Here is an 18,486-nt window from a genome sequence, read left to right on the forward strand (position 1 = left end):
GTGAAAATGGCACATTTCTATGTTTTGTAGAAAGTATATAAAGTTTAAGAGTTCTACCCAATGATATCATCAAAAGTCCAAAGTCCCAATGCAGCCGTTTTTATACCCAATATCATATTAACCGATTTACCACATGGTGACGTCACCCTGGAAAGCTGAATGTCCCGCCCAGACAAACCTGCTGATTAGTAGGTCCTGTGTAGATTGTATTTTCAACCAGCAACTATCAGGAAATAACATAGATTTGTATTTTTGTATCACAATTTTACATCTGTCGTACAATATGATACAAAAGGAGTTTGACTGCACTGGGCCTTTAACTTCTCAGTCCATAAATACTGGAGGAAAACTGTCACTGGGAGAAATGCTGCCCGTCTGCACACTCGTTAGCACCTTTCGAGCCGACAGTCACTATCTCATTGAACTCAGCAAATCACCTATGCGGCCTATCTTTTAGAGATAACTGAGTTACTGCTGAGCTTGTACTAGTGTTAAAAAAAGACATTTGCAGAAAGACACTGTAGTAGCCTGCTACATTTTAAAAGAATGTTGCCAATAACCGTTCTACTTTTTAAGCAATGTCATCTAGGCCTGCACCAGTCCAGCATGCCTTCTTGTAGTCTTCCCTCCATTCTCTTACAGAAGTCTATTGGAGGATTTCACTCATTGCTACGTGCTCGAAACGCACTTGCTCTCATGATTGAAGACAGCTACACTTTGGGTATAGAAGGCATGTAGTCAGTAGAGGATGAGGAAGGCTAATACATAGAATCAGTACTCCTGCAAGAGCAGCTCTGATTTTACATGATTTTTTTCCCTTCAGTTTTGAGCAGCTGCCAAAGTAGTCCACTTACAAAAAAGATATATATATATATGTTGATTTAAAAAAAAAAAAAAAAGCACAAGTGCTAAAAGCCGAGATCGAACGAGACGACAACCTCTGAGCTTGTTCCATGCGAAAGAGACAGAAGGTGCAAAACGAATGTACAGCGAGAACAGCCATAGTTTCATACCGTCTGCCTACCTGATCATACACACGTTGGATCATGGGAAGGACAAACAATGGACAACTTTAATGGGGGTGGGGGCCACAAAAATTGGAAACTCATCATGAGGGCACATTAGTGGCTCGCAGGTCTGCGTACACACATCCATAACCACACATGCAGTCAGAGCCAGCCCTAGCCTTTTGGGGGCCTTAAAATAAATGTTGTTGCCTCCCAACCCCCTCCCCCATTGTGAGCAAAACATTTTAGCGACCACCATATTGACACCTGATAACACATTTTTGCCAATGGCCATTTAAAAAAGAATAATGTCAAAGCTGGTTTGCTGCAATTCTACACATTTTACCATGGGGTGGAGAGAGGACTTTACACTTTTCTAACTAATTTAATGCAATTCTACACATTTTACCATGGGGTGGAGAGAGGACTTTACACTTTTCTAACTAATTTAATGCAATTCTACACATTTTACCATGGGGTGGAGAGAGGACTTTACACTTTTCTAACTAATTTAATGCAATTCTACACATTTTACCATGGGGTGGAGAGAGGACTTTACACTTTTCTAACTAATTTAATGCAATTCTACACATTTTACCATGGGGTGGAGAGAGGACTTTACAATTTTCTAACTAATTTAATGCAATTCTACACATTTTACCATGGGGTGGAGAGAGGACTTTACCATTTTCTAACTAATTTAATGCAATTCTACACATTTTACCATGGGGTGGAGAGAGGATTTTACAATTTTCTAACTAATTTAATGCAATTCTACACATTTTACCATGGGGTGGAGAAAGGATTTTACACTTTTCTAACAAATTTAATGCAATTCTACACATTTTACCATGGGGTGGAGAGAGGACTTTACACTTTTCTAACTAATTTAATGCAATTCTACACATTTTACCATGGGGTGGAGAGAGGACTTTACACTTTTCTAACTAATTTAATGCAATTCTACACATTTTACCATGGGGTGGAGAGAGGACTTTACAATTTTCTAACTAATTTAATGCAATTCTACACATTTTACCATGGGGTGGAGAGAGGACTTTACCATTTTCTAACTAATTTAATGCAATTCTACACATTTTACCATGGGGTGGAGAGAGGATTTTACCATTTTCTAACTAATTTAATGCAATTCTACACATTTTACTATGGGGTGGAGAAAGGATTTTACAATTTTCTAACTAATTTAATGCAATTTTACACATTTTACCATGGGGCATAGATAAATTTGGGGCAGTTTTAATATGATATTGTGGGCCCCCCAGTCGGTAATTAAATCATGATTAAAACAAGTTTAGACAGTTGGCCACTAAAAAATCAACAACAACAGAAAATTGCTGACATGGGCTAATTGAGTGACTGCCACACTTAGGTATTTAAAAAATGTTTTTATAAATTGGCAAAAATGTCTAAAAACCTGTTTTTGCTTTGTCATTGTGTTGTATTGTGTGTAGATTGTTGAGGGAAGAAATAATAGAATACATTTTTGAATAAAGCTGTAAAGTAACAAAATGTGCGTGTGGGGGGGTCGATCCGCAGGTATACAAAGGGGGACAGTTTCCCATCCCTGGATGGACCAGATAGAAGGAAGAGGAGGGAGGGGTGACAGAGTAAGAGAGAGTGAAGGGGGGAAGAGGAAAATAAGACACTCCACATTTGCGGCTTGTAGAGAGCTTTTCATACTACAGCCGAACCGAGTATAGCCAAACCAAGCTGTACTGAGCTGGCCCACCATAGTAGCTGGAATCGTGCGGAAAAGGTGAAAAGTAAATATCCAACACAGTTTGGCTTGGTTCGGCACGATCGTGTGAAATGGTTATACTGTAGGAGCCCCTAAAAACCAATTCCATGTTATGTCATGTCAAACATAACCTTTATGGCAGAAAGGGGGAAACTGAAGCTGGAGGATGAAAATGTAAGCACACTGCATGAGAAACGGAACTACATGTACAGTGCCTTCGGAAAACATTCAGACCCCTTGACTTTTTCCACATTTTGTTACGTTACAGCCTTTTTCTAAAATTGATTCAAACGTTTTTTCCCCCCTCATCAATCTACACACAATACCCATAAATGATAAAGGGAAAACAGATCTTTGGAAATGTTTGCTAATTTATATATATATAAAAAAATATATATATATATCACATTTACATAAGTATTCAGACCCTTTACTCTGACATGCACTGTCAACTGTGGACCTTATTTAGAAGTGTGTGCCTTTCCAAATCATGTTCAATCTATTAAGTTTACCACAGGTGGACTCCAATCATGTTGTAGAAACATCTCAAGGATGATTAATGGAAACAGGAAGCACCTTAGCTCAATTTCGAGACTCATAGCAAAGGGTCTGAATACTTATACAAGTAAGGTATTTCTGTTTTTTATTTTTAATAAATTAGCAAACATTTGCTTTGTCATTATGGGGTATTGTGTGTAGATTGCTGATATTTTTTTTTATTTAATCCATTTTAAAATAAGGCTGTGACGTAACAATATGTGGAAAAAGTCAAGGGGTCTGAATACTTTCCGAAGGCACTGTATACCTTTGCTTTTCTAGAATTCTACATTACACTGAATGAAAACATCCTGCTATCAGTAAAGCTGGAGTGCATTCAAATGAGTCTGTTGCATTCCTGGTGACAGAGGTGCTGATGGAACTCCACAGCTTACCATTCAATTGATATGTAGCATCACAAATGGAATCCTATTCCCTTTATAGTGCACTACCTTTGAACAAGGCCTTGGTTCCAGTATATCCTATCCCAGTGTCATCCAGCTGTGAACTACTACCTATGCCATCTCCCCCTGCCCCCCTCTCTGTCTCTCTCTCTCTCTCTTGTTTCCTTTCCATTTCCCTACTTCCCTCCCTCTCTAGACAGTGACTTGGCAGAGCAGAAAATTAGGACACATTTGATTTGAAGGGGTACTGAGTCCACCATATTCCTCCCTCTCATGTGCATGTCATGCCTTCTCCAATACTATAACTTTGAAGCAGAACAATAGTGCAACAGCAGATTAAGGTTTCCCGAATCCCCCCATTCTGCCAATGCTGTGAAGTGTGTGTGTGTGCACGTGCATGCGTGCGCAATTACGCCAAGAAATATCAAAGCTAATACTCACCATCCAGACAAATCACCATTTTGTTTTACACGTCCTTCACTGGGTTCCATTCAAAACTAGTCAAAAAAGCGAATCATATTATATCATATTTAATTGTCTGATTCATGGTCGTGACAGAGCTATATACACCAGTGCCATTGCCATGTTATACGCATGTAATTACGCAGAAATCCAGTTTGAAACCACGACAGGAATTCAAGAAACCACGACAGGAATTCAGCTGTGCGTTCCCAATGATAAGAACTAAATTAACTTGACCAAGACTTTGTGAAAAATATCAGGTATTAAAATCAGGCATTGTGTAGGCTATGGCTATATGGGCACTTGGTCACATACATAGAACATGTGATCGCTGTTGCAATACTTCCAAGGAAGTTAATAGGCATAATTTCATATAATTACACTATAACAATTTGTTTCATCCCCGATGTCACGTGGCCACAGTGATCAAGATTAAAACTTGAATCTGCAAGGGGTTTGATCGTCAAGGGGTTTCCCCTTCTCTGTTTCTCACTCTCTCTCTCTCGCTCTCTCTCTCTCGCTCTCTCTCTCACACACACAGCCCACAAGCCATATGTTTTACTTTCCATTGAAAATCCTATTTCCCCTAACCTTATCCTTTACCCTAATCCTAACCCCCAACCACAATGTCTAACCATAATTGTAATCCTCACTCTAATTGTAACCCTAACCCCAAACCTAACCCCTAATCTTAAAATAGCCTTTGTCCTCGTAGGGATTTCGGGAAATGTCCCCATGAGAGAGAATTTTCCTTGTTTTACTATCCTTGTGGGGACTTTTGGGGATTTCCGGTACCCAGTAAAACAAGACCACACACACACACAGTAGGCTACAACAGCACACCCAGGTGTTGTTGAACAGCGAGGAAAGTAATGGACCCCTCAATGTTTGTGAGCAGAATACATGCTTTGCTCCATCCATGGGGGTTGCTACCCAAACGCCAATATCTTACCACATAACAGCTGCATCCAAGCGCAGGTCTTGTAGACAGTGGCGGTGTTGCAGAAGAAGAAGAGGATGAAGCAGGAGATGCATCCCAATATCAGCACCATGGACAGCAACACGAAGAAGGTTGCCGCTTTAAATGCGCTCGAAGGGATGCTGCTGAATTCGGCGAAGGTTCCTTGGCAGGTGAGCTCCCGGTTGGAGTTCCCAGTGCCCACGCAGTAGTGGAACAAGCCGAAGTAGCCGGCGTGTGGGGTGTTCACGCTGTCCCCAATCCAGTAGGGCTGAATGAACACCACCACGTTAATAATGGCCAAACATATGGTGAAAATAGCCCACAGAACCCCAATGGCCCGTGAATTCCGCATGTAGTTGTCATGGTAAATCTTGGAGGCTTCTTGCGAAGGCAGCATTTTCCCCACCCCTGGCGTTACCTCGTAATCTCCTCGTCTCCCCCCTTTCTTCTTCAATGGTCCCTCAGCTACGCTTTTGATATGCACACTCCGGGGTCTCTAAAATATGGAGATAAAAATGTTTTTATACAAATTACAGAAAGGTCTGCACTGTCTCCCCAGGCCCACTGTCTCCCCAGGTCCAGGTCCAGGTTTCTGGCTTTATTTAGTATCACATCCAAATGGTTTCCAAATGACGGAAGACCGAAGCGTTAAGCCCAAAGCGTGATTCAACAAGGATGGGGAAGATTCTCCCTCCTCTCAACACGTAACGACACAGCAGAGTCGATCAAGCTCACATTGCACAAAACAATGGTCTTGGAAAAACTGGATTAGACGCATTATTTGCCATTCACCACCACCGTCAGAGTGTTAATAATGAAGCTATACGACTCCCATTAGACCGAACGGTTCAAATGAGAGACAAGCAGCGCTGCCGAGCCCCACTGATGAATCTTCCGCGAACGAATTGAGATGTAAGGAAAACGGGAGCATTCGTTGCAAACGCCTGTCATGTTGTTACATACAGCCGGAAAAAGATACCGATATTTGTCCTTTGAAGAATGAAGACGAGAAAAGATGGGCTTTAGTCGTATCACCACTGTACATACAAGACCCCATGGTCGTGGGTTTTAATACTATCTCCTGGTTTTCCCTCTCTCTCTCTCCGCCGCCTCTCTTCTCCGCGCGATCACGCTCACCGGGGGATGTTGAGGGTTGTCGATGATGGCGCGCACACGTTTGAATATTGCAGAAATGCGAACGCCTCCAGTGCCCATACCTCACCGGTAATTCTCAAATCCCAACCAAACACAAGTTGATGTATAGCCTACAGAGAAAATAATTGTAAAATGGTGCATGGATGTATAGGCTATGCTACGGGGATTTACAGGGCTAAACAAAACCTGCTGGGCTACTTATCCATTGACAAAATAATGAATAGGTGTTTAAACATGGCAATGATTTAAAGGCAACGTCAAGTTGGTTAATTTTCTAACCACATTGCATCCTGCACACTAAAAACAAATGGTTACATATAGTGCCAAATAAGGGTTATAAATGCTTTTAACCATAGGGGATCCCTTTTTGGTGCTATATATACTGAACAAAATATGAACGCAACATGTAGGGTGTTGGTCCCATGTGTCATGAGCTGAAATAAAAGATCCCAGAAATGTTCCGTATGCACAAAAATATTATTTCTCTCAAATTGTGTGCACAAATGTGTTTACATCCCTGTTAGTGAGCATTTCTCCTTTGCCAAGATATTCCATCCACCTGACATGTGTGGCATATCAAGAAGCTGATTAAACAGCATGATCATTACACAAATGCACCTTGTGCTGGGGACAATAAAAGGCCACTCTAAAATGTGCAGTTTTGAGGGAGCATACAATTGGCGTGGTGATTGCAGGAATGACCACCAGAGCTGTTGACGGAGAATTGAATGTTAATTTACCTAACATAAGCCACATCCAACGTCGTTTTAGAGAATTTGGCAGTACGTCCAACCGACCTCAAAACCACGCCAGCCCAGGATCTCTACATCCGGTTTCTTCACCTGCAGGATTGTCTGAGACCGGCCACCCGAACAGCTGATGAAACAGAGGAGTGTTTCTGTCAGTAATAAAGACCTTTTGTGGGGAAAAACGTATTCTGATTGGCTGGGCCTGACTCTCCAGTGGGTGAAATCCATAGATTAGGGCCCAATTAATTTATTTCAATTGACTGATTTCCTTATATTAACTGAAACTCAGTAAAATTGTTGAGATTGTTGCTTGTTGCGTTTATATTTTTATTCAGTAAATAGTCCTTTTTTGTAGGTTCGATAAAGAACCCTTATGGTGCTATAAGGAACTATTTTTAATGGTTATTTATAGAACCTTTATTGAGAATGGCTCTATTAAGAACATTTCTTAATCTCAAAAGTTCTACAAATAACCTTTTGAAGAACCATACAGGGTTATTTTTCCTCGTCAGTCATATTATATTGTTAAAATTCCATACATTGTGTTAATTGAGGAGTTTAATCAGGTGTGCTTGCTCTGGAATGGCTTGGGTCCGTAAGGAGAGAATTGAGAACCACTGATTTAGACAACAGTTCTCAACTAACACAATGCCATACAAGCATAGCCGCAGGATGTTGGAGATGCAGCAGAATGCATTAATTTCCCCATCCGTGGTGGTTGCAACCCAAGCGCCAATATTTTACCACATAGCAGCTGCATCCAAGCGAAGGTCTTGTAGACAGTGGCGGTGTTGCAGAAGAAGAAGAGGATGAAGCAGGCGATGCATCCCAAGATCAGCGCCATGGACAGCAACACAAAGAAGGTTGCTGCTTTAAATGCGCTCGAAGGGATGCTGCTCAATTCGGCGAAGATTCCTTGGCAGGTGAGCTCCCGGTTGGAGTTCCCAGTGCCCACGCAGTAGTGGAAAATCCGAAGTAGCCGGCGTGTGGGGTGTTCACGCTGTCCCCAATCCAGTAGGGCTGAATGAACACCACCACGTTAATAATGGCCAAACATATGGTGAAAATAGCCCACAGAACCCCAATGGCCCGCAAATTCATGTAGTTATCATGGTAAATCTTGGAGGCTTCTTGCGAAGGCAGCATTTCCCCCACCCCTGGTTCTCAGTTGACACAATGCCACACAATCATAGCCGCAGGAAGTAGGGGTGCACCCCTACTGTGGGCTATTTTCACCATTCACCCTGGTGGTGAAATAGTACAATTGCAGAAGAGGTGTAAGAGTTTGTGTTGCAATAAAAAACAATTAAACTCTTTTTCAGCATCATTATTGATATAAATGATAATGGGATATTTATATATGGGCCCCATTCTGCACAACGAGCTCTCAGATCTGTTTTGTAAGCGGTGCACTCATGATATGCTCTTATATGTTCAATTGTGGGGGGTTGGAGTTAGTTTGAGTTTGAGTTGAGTTCGGTCTCTCTCCCTTTCTTTCCATCTCCCCTTTCTCTCTCCCGCTTCTCCTCTCTCCCCCTTGTGTTGGATATCAAGTTATCTGGAGCGCAGCCTGCAATAGTCTTCCATGTATATTTTCTATTAGTTTACCAATCGAAATTTGTCGAAAAAGGAATGGGAACCATATCAAGCAAGGAATAGGGCATTCTCTCGCCTTCGGGGTCGGAGGCCTGCTCCTGCCCATGTCAAACACATAGGCGTACTAGCCCACCAGTCCAGCAAGCAGAACAGTGTTGGGTGCTGCCCAGCGAGTGACGCTTTCCACCTGCCGGTGCTGGATTGGGTTGAGCACTTTTCTCCAAAATGGATCGCAAAGCTGTCCATTTGTGCTGTTTTAATAGGCACCCCTCTTGTTTTCTCTTTCTCACATACACACACGTTGTTGTGTTTATAGTAGTTATGCAGTAGAAAGCAATGTGCGCTTTATTCACATCGGTCTATTTGTTTTGCAAACAGTCATGAGTTAAATTAACAAAGGCTGCAGTGACTACCATTGCCCAATCTTGTCCTATGCTTAGGCTACTCACCACATTAGGAAATGTATTTTATTGTTAGCCTGCAAATGCCTGTGTCAGCACCTCTTATTCAAAACATCTTCTTGTAGCTATGCATACAAGACACCGTCACTGGCCATCAGGGGTGCAACTTTCACTGGGGACGGGGGGACATAAACCCCTGATATTCTCAAATTGCATTTTTGTCCCCCCCAGTTTTCTCATTGCACTTTGATACAAAACGCGGCAAAGGTGTGCTGTAGGACCATGTGCATGCCTCACAGTAGTCAGGTAGGCTGTTTGGTGGTTTTAAGCAGGTTGGATTTAGGACCCCCGTGGACACCACAGAGTGTGTGCTTTTTCTCCAAGTTGTAAACCAAACAGAGCAGAAACTGGCTACTATTTATTTGACTGATGTTGCTGGCAAGGTAACTACTGTTTGACAGAAAAAAATGTATTTAAGAGCTGAGTTAGTAGTGTAACTCAAATCAAATCAAATCAAAGTTTATTTGTCACGTGTGCCGAAGACCTTACAGTGAAATGCTTACTTACAGGCTCTAACCAATGGTGCAAAGAAAAAATAAAGAAATAAAACAACAGTAAAAATACATTTGAAAAAAGAGTAGCAAGGCTATATACAGACACCTATTAGTCAGGCTTATTAAGGTATTATGTACATGTAGGTATCGTTAAAGTGACTATGCATATATGATGAACAGAGAGTAGCAGAAGCGTAAAAAGAGGGGTTGGCTGGTGGTGGGACACAATGTAGATAGCCCGGGTTAGCCAATGTGCGGGAGCACTGGTTGGTCGGGCGAATTTAGTTAGTATGTACATGAATGTATAGTTAAAGTGACTATGCATATACAGTGCCTTGCGAAAGTATTCGGCCCCCTTGAACTTTGCGACCTTTTGCCACATTTCAGGCTTCAAACATAAAGATATAAAACTGTATTTTTTTGTGAAGAATCAACAACAAGTGGGACACAATCATGAAGTGGAATGACATTTATTTAAGTTAATACTTTGTAGCGCCACCTTTTGCTGCAATTACAGCTGTAAGTCGCTTGGGGTATGTCTCTATCAGTTTTGCACATCGAGAGACTGACATTTTTTCCCATTCCTCCTTGCAAAACAGCTCGAGCTCAGTGAGGTTGGATGGAGAGCATTTGTGAACAGCAATTTTCAGTGGCAGATGTGTTGCTACCTACCCTCACCACCTGGGGGCGGCCTGTCAGGCAGTATTCTCACATAGGTGTTCCTTTTGTCCAGGTGGGAAAGGGCAGTGTGGAGTGCAATAGAGATGGCATCATCTGTGGATCTGTTTGGGCGGTATGCAAATTAAGTGGGTCTAGGGTCTCTGGGATAATGGTGTTGATGTGAGCCATTACCAGCCTCTCAAAGCACTTCATGGCTACGGATGTGAGTGCTACGGGTCTGTAGTCATTTAGGCAGGTTGCCTTTGTGTTCTTAGGCACAGGGACTATGGTGGTCTGCTTGAAGCATGTTGGTATTGCAGACTCAATCATGTTGAAAATGTCAGTGAAGACACCTGCCAGTTGGTCAGCACATGCCCGGAGCACACGTCCTGGTAATCCGTTTGGCCCTGCAGCCTTGTGTATCTGTTTTCAAGGTCTTAGTCACGTCGGCTACGGAGAGCGTGATCACACAGTTGTCCGGAACAGCTGATGCTCTCATGCATGCATCAGTGTTGCTTGCCTCAAAGCGAGCATAGAAGTGATTTGCTCATCTGGTAGGTTCGTGTCACTGGGCAGCTCGCGGCTGTGCTTCCCTTTGTAGTCTGTAATAGTTTGCAAGCCCTGCCACATCTGACGAGTGTCGGAGCCAGTGTAGTACAATTCAATCTTAGACCTGTATTGACATCAGCCTGTTTGATGGTTCGTAGCAGGGCATAGCCGGATTTCTTGTAAGCTTCCGGGTTAGAGTTCCGCACCTTGAAAGTGGCAGCTCTACCCTTTAGCTCAGTGCGAATGTTGCCTGTAATCCATGGCTTCTGGTTGGGGTATGTACGTACAGTCACTGTGGGGACGACGTCCTCAATGCACTTATTGATAAAGCCAGTGACTGATGTGGTGTATTCCTCAATGTCATCGGAAGAATCCCGGAACATGTTCCAGTCTGTGATAGCAAAGCAGTCCTGTAGTTTAGCATCTGCTTCATCTGACCATTTGTTTAATAGACCGAGTCACTGGTGCTTCCTGCTTTAATGTTTTGCTTGTAAGCAGGAATCAGGTATTGGGCCCGGTCGTCAGGAGGATAGAGTTGTGGTCGGATTTACCAAATGGAGGGCGAGGGAGAGCTTTGTACGCGTCTCTGTGTGTGGAGTACAGGTGATCTAGATTTTTTCCCCCTCTGGTTGCACATTTAACATAGAGATGGAGATTTGATAGAGATTTGGTAGAACTGATTTAAGTTTCCCTGCATTAAAGTCTCCGGCCACTAGGAGCGCCGCCTCTGGGTAAGTGGTTTCCTGTTTGCTTATTTCCTTATACAGCTTACTGAGTGTGGTCTTAGTGCCAGCATCTGTCTGTGGTGGTAAATAAACAGCCACGAAAAGTATAGCTGAGAACTCTCTAGGCAAGTAGTGTGGCCTGCAGTTTATCACAATATACGAGCAAAATCTAGAGACTTCCTTAGATTTTGTGCACCAGCTGTTATTCACAAATATGCACAGACCTCCCCCTCGTCTTAGTCTGCTGTTCTATCCTGCCGGTGCAGCATGTCTCCCGCCAGCTGAATATCCATGTCGTCATTCAGCCACGATTCCTTGAAGCATAGGATATTACAGTTTTTGATGTCGCATTGGTAGGATATATTTTATTTGTGATCTTACCTTGTCTAGTTTATTTTCCAATGATTTCACGGTGGTGAGTAATATTGACGGTAGCGGCTGCTTTCCTAGTTGCCTTCTGCGGGTCTGGACGAGGCATCCGGCTCTTTGTCCTCTGCGTCGCTTCCTTTTGCAAATAATTGGGATGTCTGCCCTGTGGGGTGTTTGGAGAATATCGTTTGAGTCCTGCTTGTTGTTGTTGTTGTTGTTGAATACATTTTTGTCTAATCTCAGGTGAGTGATCGCTGTCCTGATATCCAGAAGCTCTTTTCTTCTGTAAGATACAGTTGCAGAAACATTATGTACAAAATAATTGACAAATATCGCAAAAAAAACCACATAATAGCACAATTGGTTAGGAGACCATAAAACGGCGGCCATCTCCTCCGGCGCCATTTTCACAAAATGACATGTAACTGACCTGTAACATTAGATAATGCATTACATGTTTAATCACCTCTCGACTGAAGTTCTGTCTGAAGTGAATGAACTAGCTAGCTAGTAGCTACCACAGCCAGTTCAGCTCTAGCCTTTAGCTATCTGTCAGGTAGCAGTATCTAACAGCTGTTGTGTGTATGGAAATGTTTTGAAGCCTTTGTTTTGTCCCATTTCAACAGAAGTAAATTAACTTGGCTAGTTTTCACTAACTTTAGCTATTAATTTTGCCTCCCTCTAGACCCCAATAAAACGATGAAACCAGCACAATGTGAGTTTTTATTAGCCAGTACAGCAATGTAATGTTGTTGATCTGTCAGTTTCCCAAGCTATTTCCCTACTTTCCCACTGACATGGTATAAACAGCTCTACAGGCTTCACTGTCATGGTGCAGTCAGTCCACAACACTATGCTCATCATGCCTTAGCAGGATCAGATGGGGACAGTTGTCCCAGCAGATCAGACAGTCAGGGAAGACCAGTCTACAGAGCTCAGGTGAATTTTGCTATATATTATAACAACCAGTGAAATGATGCAAAGTTCCAATCTTGAGTTGATGGGTAGGCTACAGTCTGGGATCTGGGAATAATGCTTGTTTCAATTATTGAACCATTGATTCTATTCTTGGATAATATAATGTACTAATGTACACCAAGGTAATTCTTTGTCATGCTTCATCTGAGAAGGATCAGATGGTGACGGGTCTCAGCAGGCCAGGGTCAGGCAACAAGGGAAGACCAATCTGTGACGGCGCTGACGTGAACTTTTGCAGATACAACACTTTATTCTCTCTGTGCAGCAAACACTGGACAAGCCAGAAGCTTCAAAGATTTAAACTATTTTAAGACAGTCTGACAAACCTCTAAAGTTGATTTCCAAACTGTATCAAGGGTTGATAAAGGTTTTTCCCCATGACACAAAATATGTCAAACAAAAATGTGAGGAAGACCTGGGAGACACCATTGATGATGATGAATGGATACAGATATGCTTGAATGCCGAGTCATGTTCATATAATCACAGACATAAATTACAGCAGTTTAAGACCATCCATAGAACGTACTATATGCCAGTGAACATGAATATAATGCATTCAGAAATGTTATTCCACTGCTGGAGGTGTAAAACACAAAAAGGGGATCTATTTGCATATGTTATGCTCTTGTGAAGGCTGGCTGCATTCTGGCAAAGAGTATGTTCTTTTATCTCAGCATGTTTACAGATTCACCCTTCTCCTTGTTTTTGTTTGCGTGGAAATGTTGATACTGAAGACTCTTATCAGAAGAAACTGTGTAACCTAGCATTGCCATTTATCCTCCCACAACGTTACAATGGATGGCAGAAATGTCAAGTTATGTATCACTAGATTTGATTTATTACAAGATTAAGGGTATACTGTACAACTTCCATAAGGTCTGGATGCCTTATATGGAATACTATACGACAAAAGGAGACCTGTATTGAAAACATGTCCACGTTAGGGGAGATACCTATTTACAGTGCCTTGCGAAAGTATTCGGCCCCCTTGAACTTTGCGAACTTTTGCCACATTTCAGGTTTCAAACATAAAGATATAAAACTGTATTTTTTTTGTGAAGAATCAACAACAAGTGGGACACAATCATGAAGTGGAACGACATTTATTGGATATGTCAAACTTTTTTAACAAATCAAAAACTGAAAAATTGGGCGTGCAAAATTATTCAGCCCCTTTACTTTCAGTGCAGCAAACTCTCTCCAGAAGTTCAGTGAGGATCTCTGAATGATCCAATGTTGACCTAAATGACTAATGATGATAAATACAATCCACCTGTGTGTAATCAAGTCTCTGTATAAATGCACCTGCACTGTGATAGTCTCAGAGGTCCGTCAAAAGCGCAGAGAGCATCATGAAGAACAAGGAACACACCAGGCAGGTCCGAGATACTGTTGTGAAGAAGTTTAAAGCCGGATTTGGATACAAAAAGATTTCCCAAGCTTTAAACATCCCAAGGAGCACTGTGCAAGCAATAATATTGAAATGGAAGGAGTATCAGACCACTGCAAATCTACCAAGACCTGGCCGTCCCTCTAAACTTTCAGCTCATACAAGGAGAAGACTGATCAGAGATGCAGCCAAGAGGCCCATGATCACTCTGGATGAACTGCAGAGATCTACAGCTGAGGTGGGAGACTCTGTCCATAGGACAACAATCAGTCGTATATTGCACAAATCTGGCCTTTATGGAAGAGTGGCAAGAAGAAAGCCATTTCTTAAAGATATCCATAAAAAGTGTCGTTTAAAGTTTGCCACAAGCCACCTGGGAGACACACCAAACATGTGGAAGAAGGTGCTCTGGTCAGATGAAACCAAAATGTAACTTTTTGGCAACAATGCAAAACGTTATGTTTGGCGTAAAAGCAACACAGCTCATCACCCTGAACACACCATCCCCACTGTCAAACATGGTGGTGGCAGCATCATGGTTTGGGCCTGCTTTTCTTCAGCTGGGACAGGGAAGATGGTTAAAATTGATGGGAAGATGGATGGAGGGGGCTGAATAATTTTGCACGCCCAATTTTTCAGTTTTTGATTTGTTAAAAAAGTTTGAAATATCCAATAAATGTCGTTCCACTTCATGATTGTGTCCCACTTGTTGTTGATTCTTCACAAAAAAATACAGTTTTATATCTTTATGTTTGAAGCATGAAATGTGGCAAAAGGTCGCAAAGTTCAAGGGGGCCGAATACTTTCGCAAGGCACTGTAGGCAATCCCTAGCTGCTGGGCTGCTCAGTCCTGGCCCTAGGTTCTGCCATAGAGTTGGTTGTCACTCTGGTCTTGGCCTAACAGACTCGAAACCAATAACGAATGTTTTACTAAGATTCTAAAGCTGAGTGGGGTGTGTTGGGTATGAACGCTGAATCCTCCGTAAATATTAGGACAGTGAATCATTTTTTTTTTCTTTTGGCTCTATACTCCAAAAGTTTGAAATCAAACAATGACTGTGAAGTTAAAGTGCAGACTGTCAGCTTTAATTTGAGGGAATTTTCATCCATATCGGGTGAACTGTTTAGAAATTACAGCACTTGTACATAGACCCCCATTTTAGGGGAGCAAAAGTATTAGGACAAATTCCCTTGTATGTGTATTAAAGTAGTAAAAAGTTAAGTATTTAGTCTGACACTCATAGCACGCAATGACTACATCAAGCTTGTGAATCTACAAATTTGTTGGATACGTTTTCTGTTTGTTTTGGTTGTGTTTCAGATCATTTTTTGCTCAATAGAAATGAATGGTAAATAATGTATTGTGTAATTTCAGAGTCCTTATTGTAAATAAGAATAGAATATGTTTCTAAACACTTCTACATTGATTTGGATGCTACAATGATTATGGATAATCCTGAATGAAGTGTGAATGATGATGAGTAAGAAAGATAGATGCACAAATATCATACCCCCAAGACATGCTAACCTCTCAGCATCACAATCATTTTTTGGGCGGGTATGATATTTGTGTGTCTATAACTTTCTTGCTCATCAAAAGGGTCATATTATATTGTGTAGAAATGAAGGAAATTAGCTTTAGATGCCCCCAAAAATTATAAGGGAAAACCCCCAGACCCACAGCCAGGTTCTAAAACCAAAGTTACACCCCTGCTGGTCATCGTCATATTTAAAAAGTAATGGTATAACACAACAGATTACATAAACTTTACATAAACTGGAATGACACTCTCACTCATCGTATTTTAATGAGCCGCCTTACATTTTAATTATCACTAAAAAGAGAGAAAAAACTTTTCTGAAGTGCAAAGAACCATTGAATGGCTTAAAACGGGCAATCTAATCTAATTAGTATAAAAATTTAAATAAACATCCCCCTGTGTAACACTTCCTCATCTGCGGTGAAAGGTGACAGAGCCAGAGTGTCACGACTTCCGCCAAAGTCGGCTCCTCTCCTTGTTCGGGCGGCGTTCGGCGATCGACGTCACCGGCTTTCTAGCCATCGCCTCTCCATTTTTCATATGTCCATTTGTTTTGTCTTGTCCCATATACACCTGGTTTTCCTTCCCTAATCAACCTACATGTATTTAGCCCTCTGTTTCCCATCATGTCTTTGTGTGTAACTGTTTATTGTTATGTGGTTTGTCAGGCGCATTACTTTTGTTGTTTCCGTGGTTTTGGCACCTGTATGTATTTATTGTGCTGTCAATTTGGAACGGAATTAAAGTGCGCCTGTTTGCTACACTCTGCTCTCCTGCACCTGACTTCGCCTCCGCTACACACGCTTAACAAAGAGAGGTGTTTGTCAGACCATGAGACATCTCAAAAATCGGTCTTCCCACGAAATTGTCTGTGGAGTCCGAACGTTTTGGCCTACAAACTACCCCTCTATGGAAAGATGGAACTCTCACAGACACATATATGTTTTGCTTTAGGACGCCCACAGGACTCGTCTGAAAGTCCCCCGGAACCAGTAAATTTTTTTTTATGGAAGTACAGAATCTGCCAATGGGTGAATAGAATATTTCAGAAACGCACGAATGGTCGATATTGTGTTGTTTAACGGTTTGGCTATAAACTATAGAGCGATTTTTCATTCATTCACCTCTGAAACATACAGTTGAAGTTGGAAGTTTACATACACTTAGGTTGGAGTCATTAAAACTAGTTTTTCAACCACTCCACATATCTCTTGTTAACAAATGACAGTTTTGGCAAGTCAGTTAGGACATCTACTTTGTGCATGACACAAGTAATAATCCCAACAATTGTTTAGACAGATTATTTCACTACCAAATACTAATTGAGTGTATGTAAACTTCTGACACACTGGGAATGTGATGAAAGAAATAACAACTGAAAGAAATAATTCTCTACTATTATTCTGACATTTCACATTCTTAGAATAAAGTGGTGATTCTAACTGACCTAAAACAGGGAATTTTTACTAGGATTAAGTGTCAGGAATTGTGATAAACAGAGTTTAATTGTATTTGGCTAAGGTGTATGTAAACGTCCGACTTCAACTGTATATTTATTTCAGTAAACATATGCAATGCACCTTCATTCATACCACACCATATTTGGCTTTCTGTTTGCCTTGGCAATAAGGAAAGCAATTTATACCCCAGTAAGCACGGACAGACGCAACACCTATTCAAAGTCGTTTTCCGGTCCTGAACGGACATCTTTCCTGTGTCATTTGTTTTGGTGCGGCCCAAACATAGACTTCTATAATTGCTTCAGATTTGGTCCGGTCAGATGTGTTGTGACAAGGTAGGGGTGGTATACAGAAGATTGCCCTATTTGGTAAAAGACCAAGAACAGCTCAGATAAGCAAAGAAAAATGACAGACCATCATTACTTTAAGACATGAAGGTCAGTCAATCGGAAAATTTCAAGAACTTTGAAAGTTTCTTCAAGTGCAGTTGCAAAAACCATCAAGCGCTATGATGAAACTGGCTCACATGAAGACCACCACAGGAAAGGAAGACCCGGAGTTGCCTTTGTTGCAGAGGATAAGTTCATTAGAGTTTCCAGGCTCAGAAATTGCAACCCAAATATGTTTTTCACAGAGTTCAAGTAACAGACACATCTCAACATCAACTGTTCAGAGGAGACTGCATGAATAAGGCCTTCTTGGTCAAATTGCAGCAAAGAAACCACTATTAAAGGACACCAATAAGAAGAAGAGACTTGATTGGGCCAAGAAACACGAGCAATGGACATTAGACCGGTGGAAATCTGTCCTTTGGTCTGATAAGTCCAAATTATAGATTTTTGGTTCCAACCGCTGTGTCTTTGTGAGACGCAGAATAGGTGAACAGATGATCTCTGCATGTGTGGATCCCACTGTGAAGTATGGAGGAGGAGGTGTGATAGTGTGGGGGTGCTTTGCTGGGGACACTGTTAGTGATTTATTTAGAAGTCTAGGCACACTTAACAAGCATGGCTACCGCAGCATTCTTCAGCAAAATGACATCCCATCTGGTTGCGCTTAGTGGGGCTATCATTTGTTTTTCAACAGGACAATGACCCAACACACCTCCAGGGTGTGTAAGGGCTATTTGACCAAGAAGGAGAGTGATGGAGTGCTGCATCAGATGACCTGGCCTCCACAATCACCCGACCTCAACCCAATTGAGATGGTTTGAGATGGGTTGGACT

General features: G+C 41.8%; 1 protein-coding gene across 1 annotated transcript in view; it reads right to left on the reverse strand.

The window, feature by feature from the left end:
* The window catches only part of LOC139369717 (LHFPL tetraspan subfamily member 4a), a 65,857-nt gene extending 60,330 nt beyond the window's left edge, over positions 1-5,527 (reverse strand). Inside the window, exon 1 of the mRNA XM_071108976.1 lies at positions 5,122-5,527. Within this exon, the coding sequence (XP_070965077.1) occupies positions 5,122-5,527 (406 nt within the window). The remainder of the gene's footprint in view (positions 1-5,121) is intronic.
* Between the last annotated feature and the right edge of the window lie 12,959 nt (positions 5,528-18,486).

The sequence above is a fragment of the Oncorhynchus clarkii genome, chromosome 17 (assembly GCF_045791955.1).
Source record: "Oncorhynchus clarkii lewisi isolate Uvic-CL-2024 chromosome 17, UVic_Ocla_1.0, whole genome shotgun sequence".
NCBI lineage: Eukaryota > Metazoa > Chordata > Actinopteri > Salmoniformes > Salmonidae > Oncorhynchus > Oncorhynchus clarkii.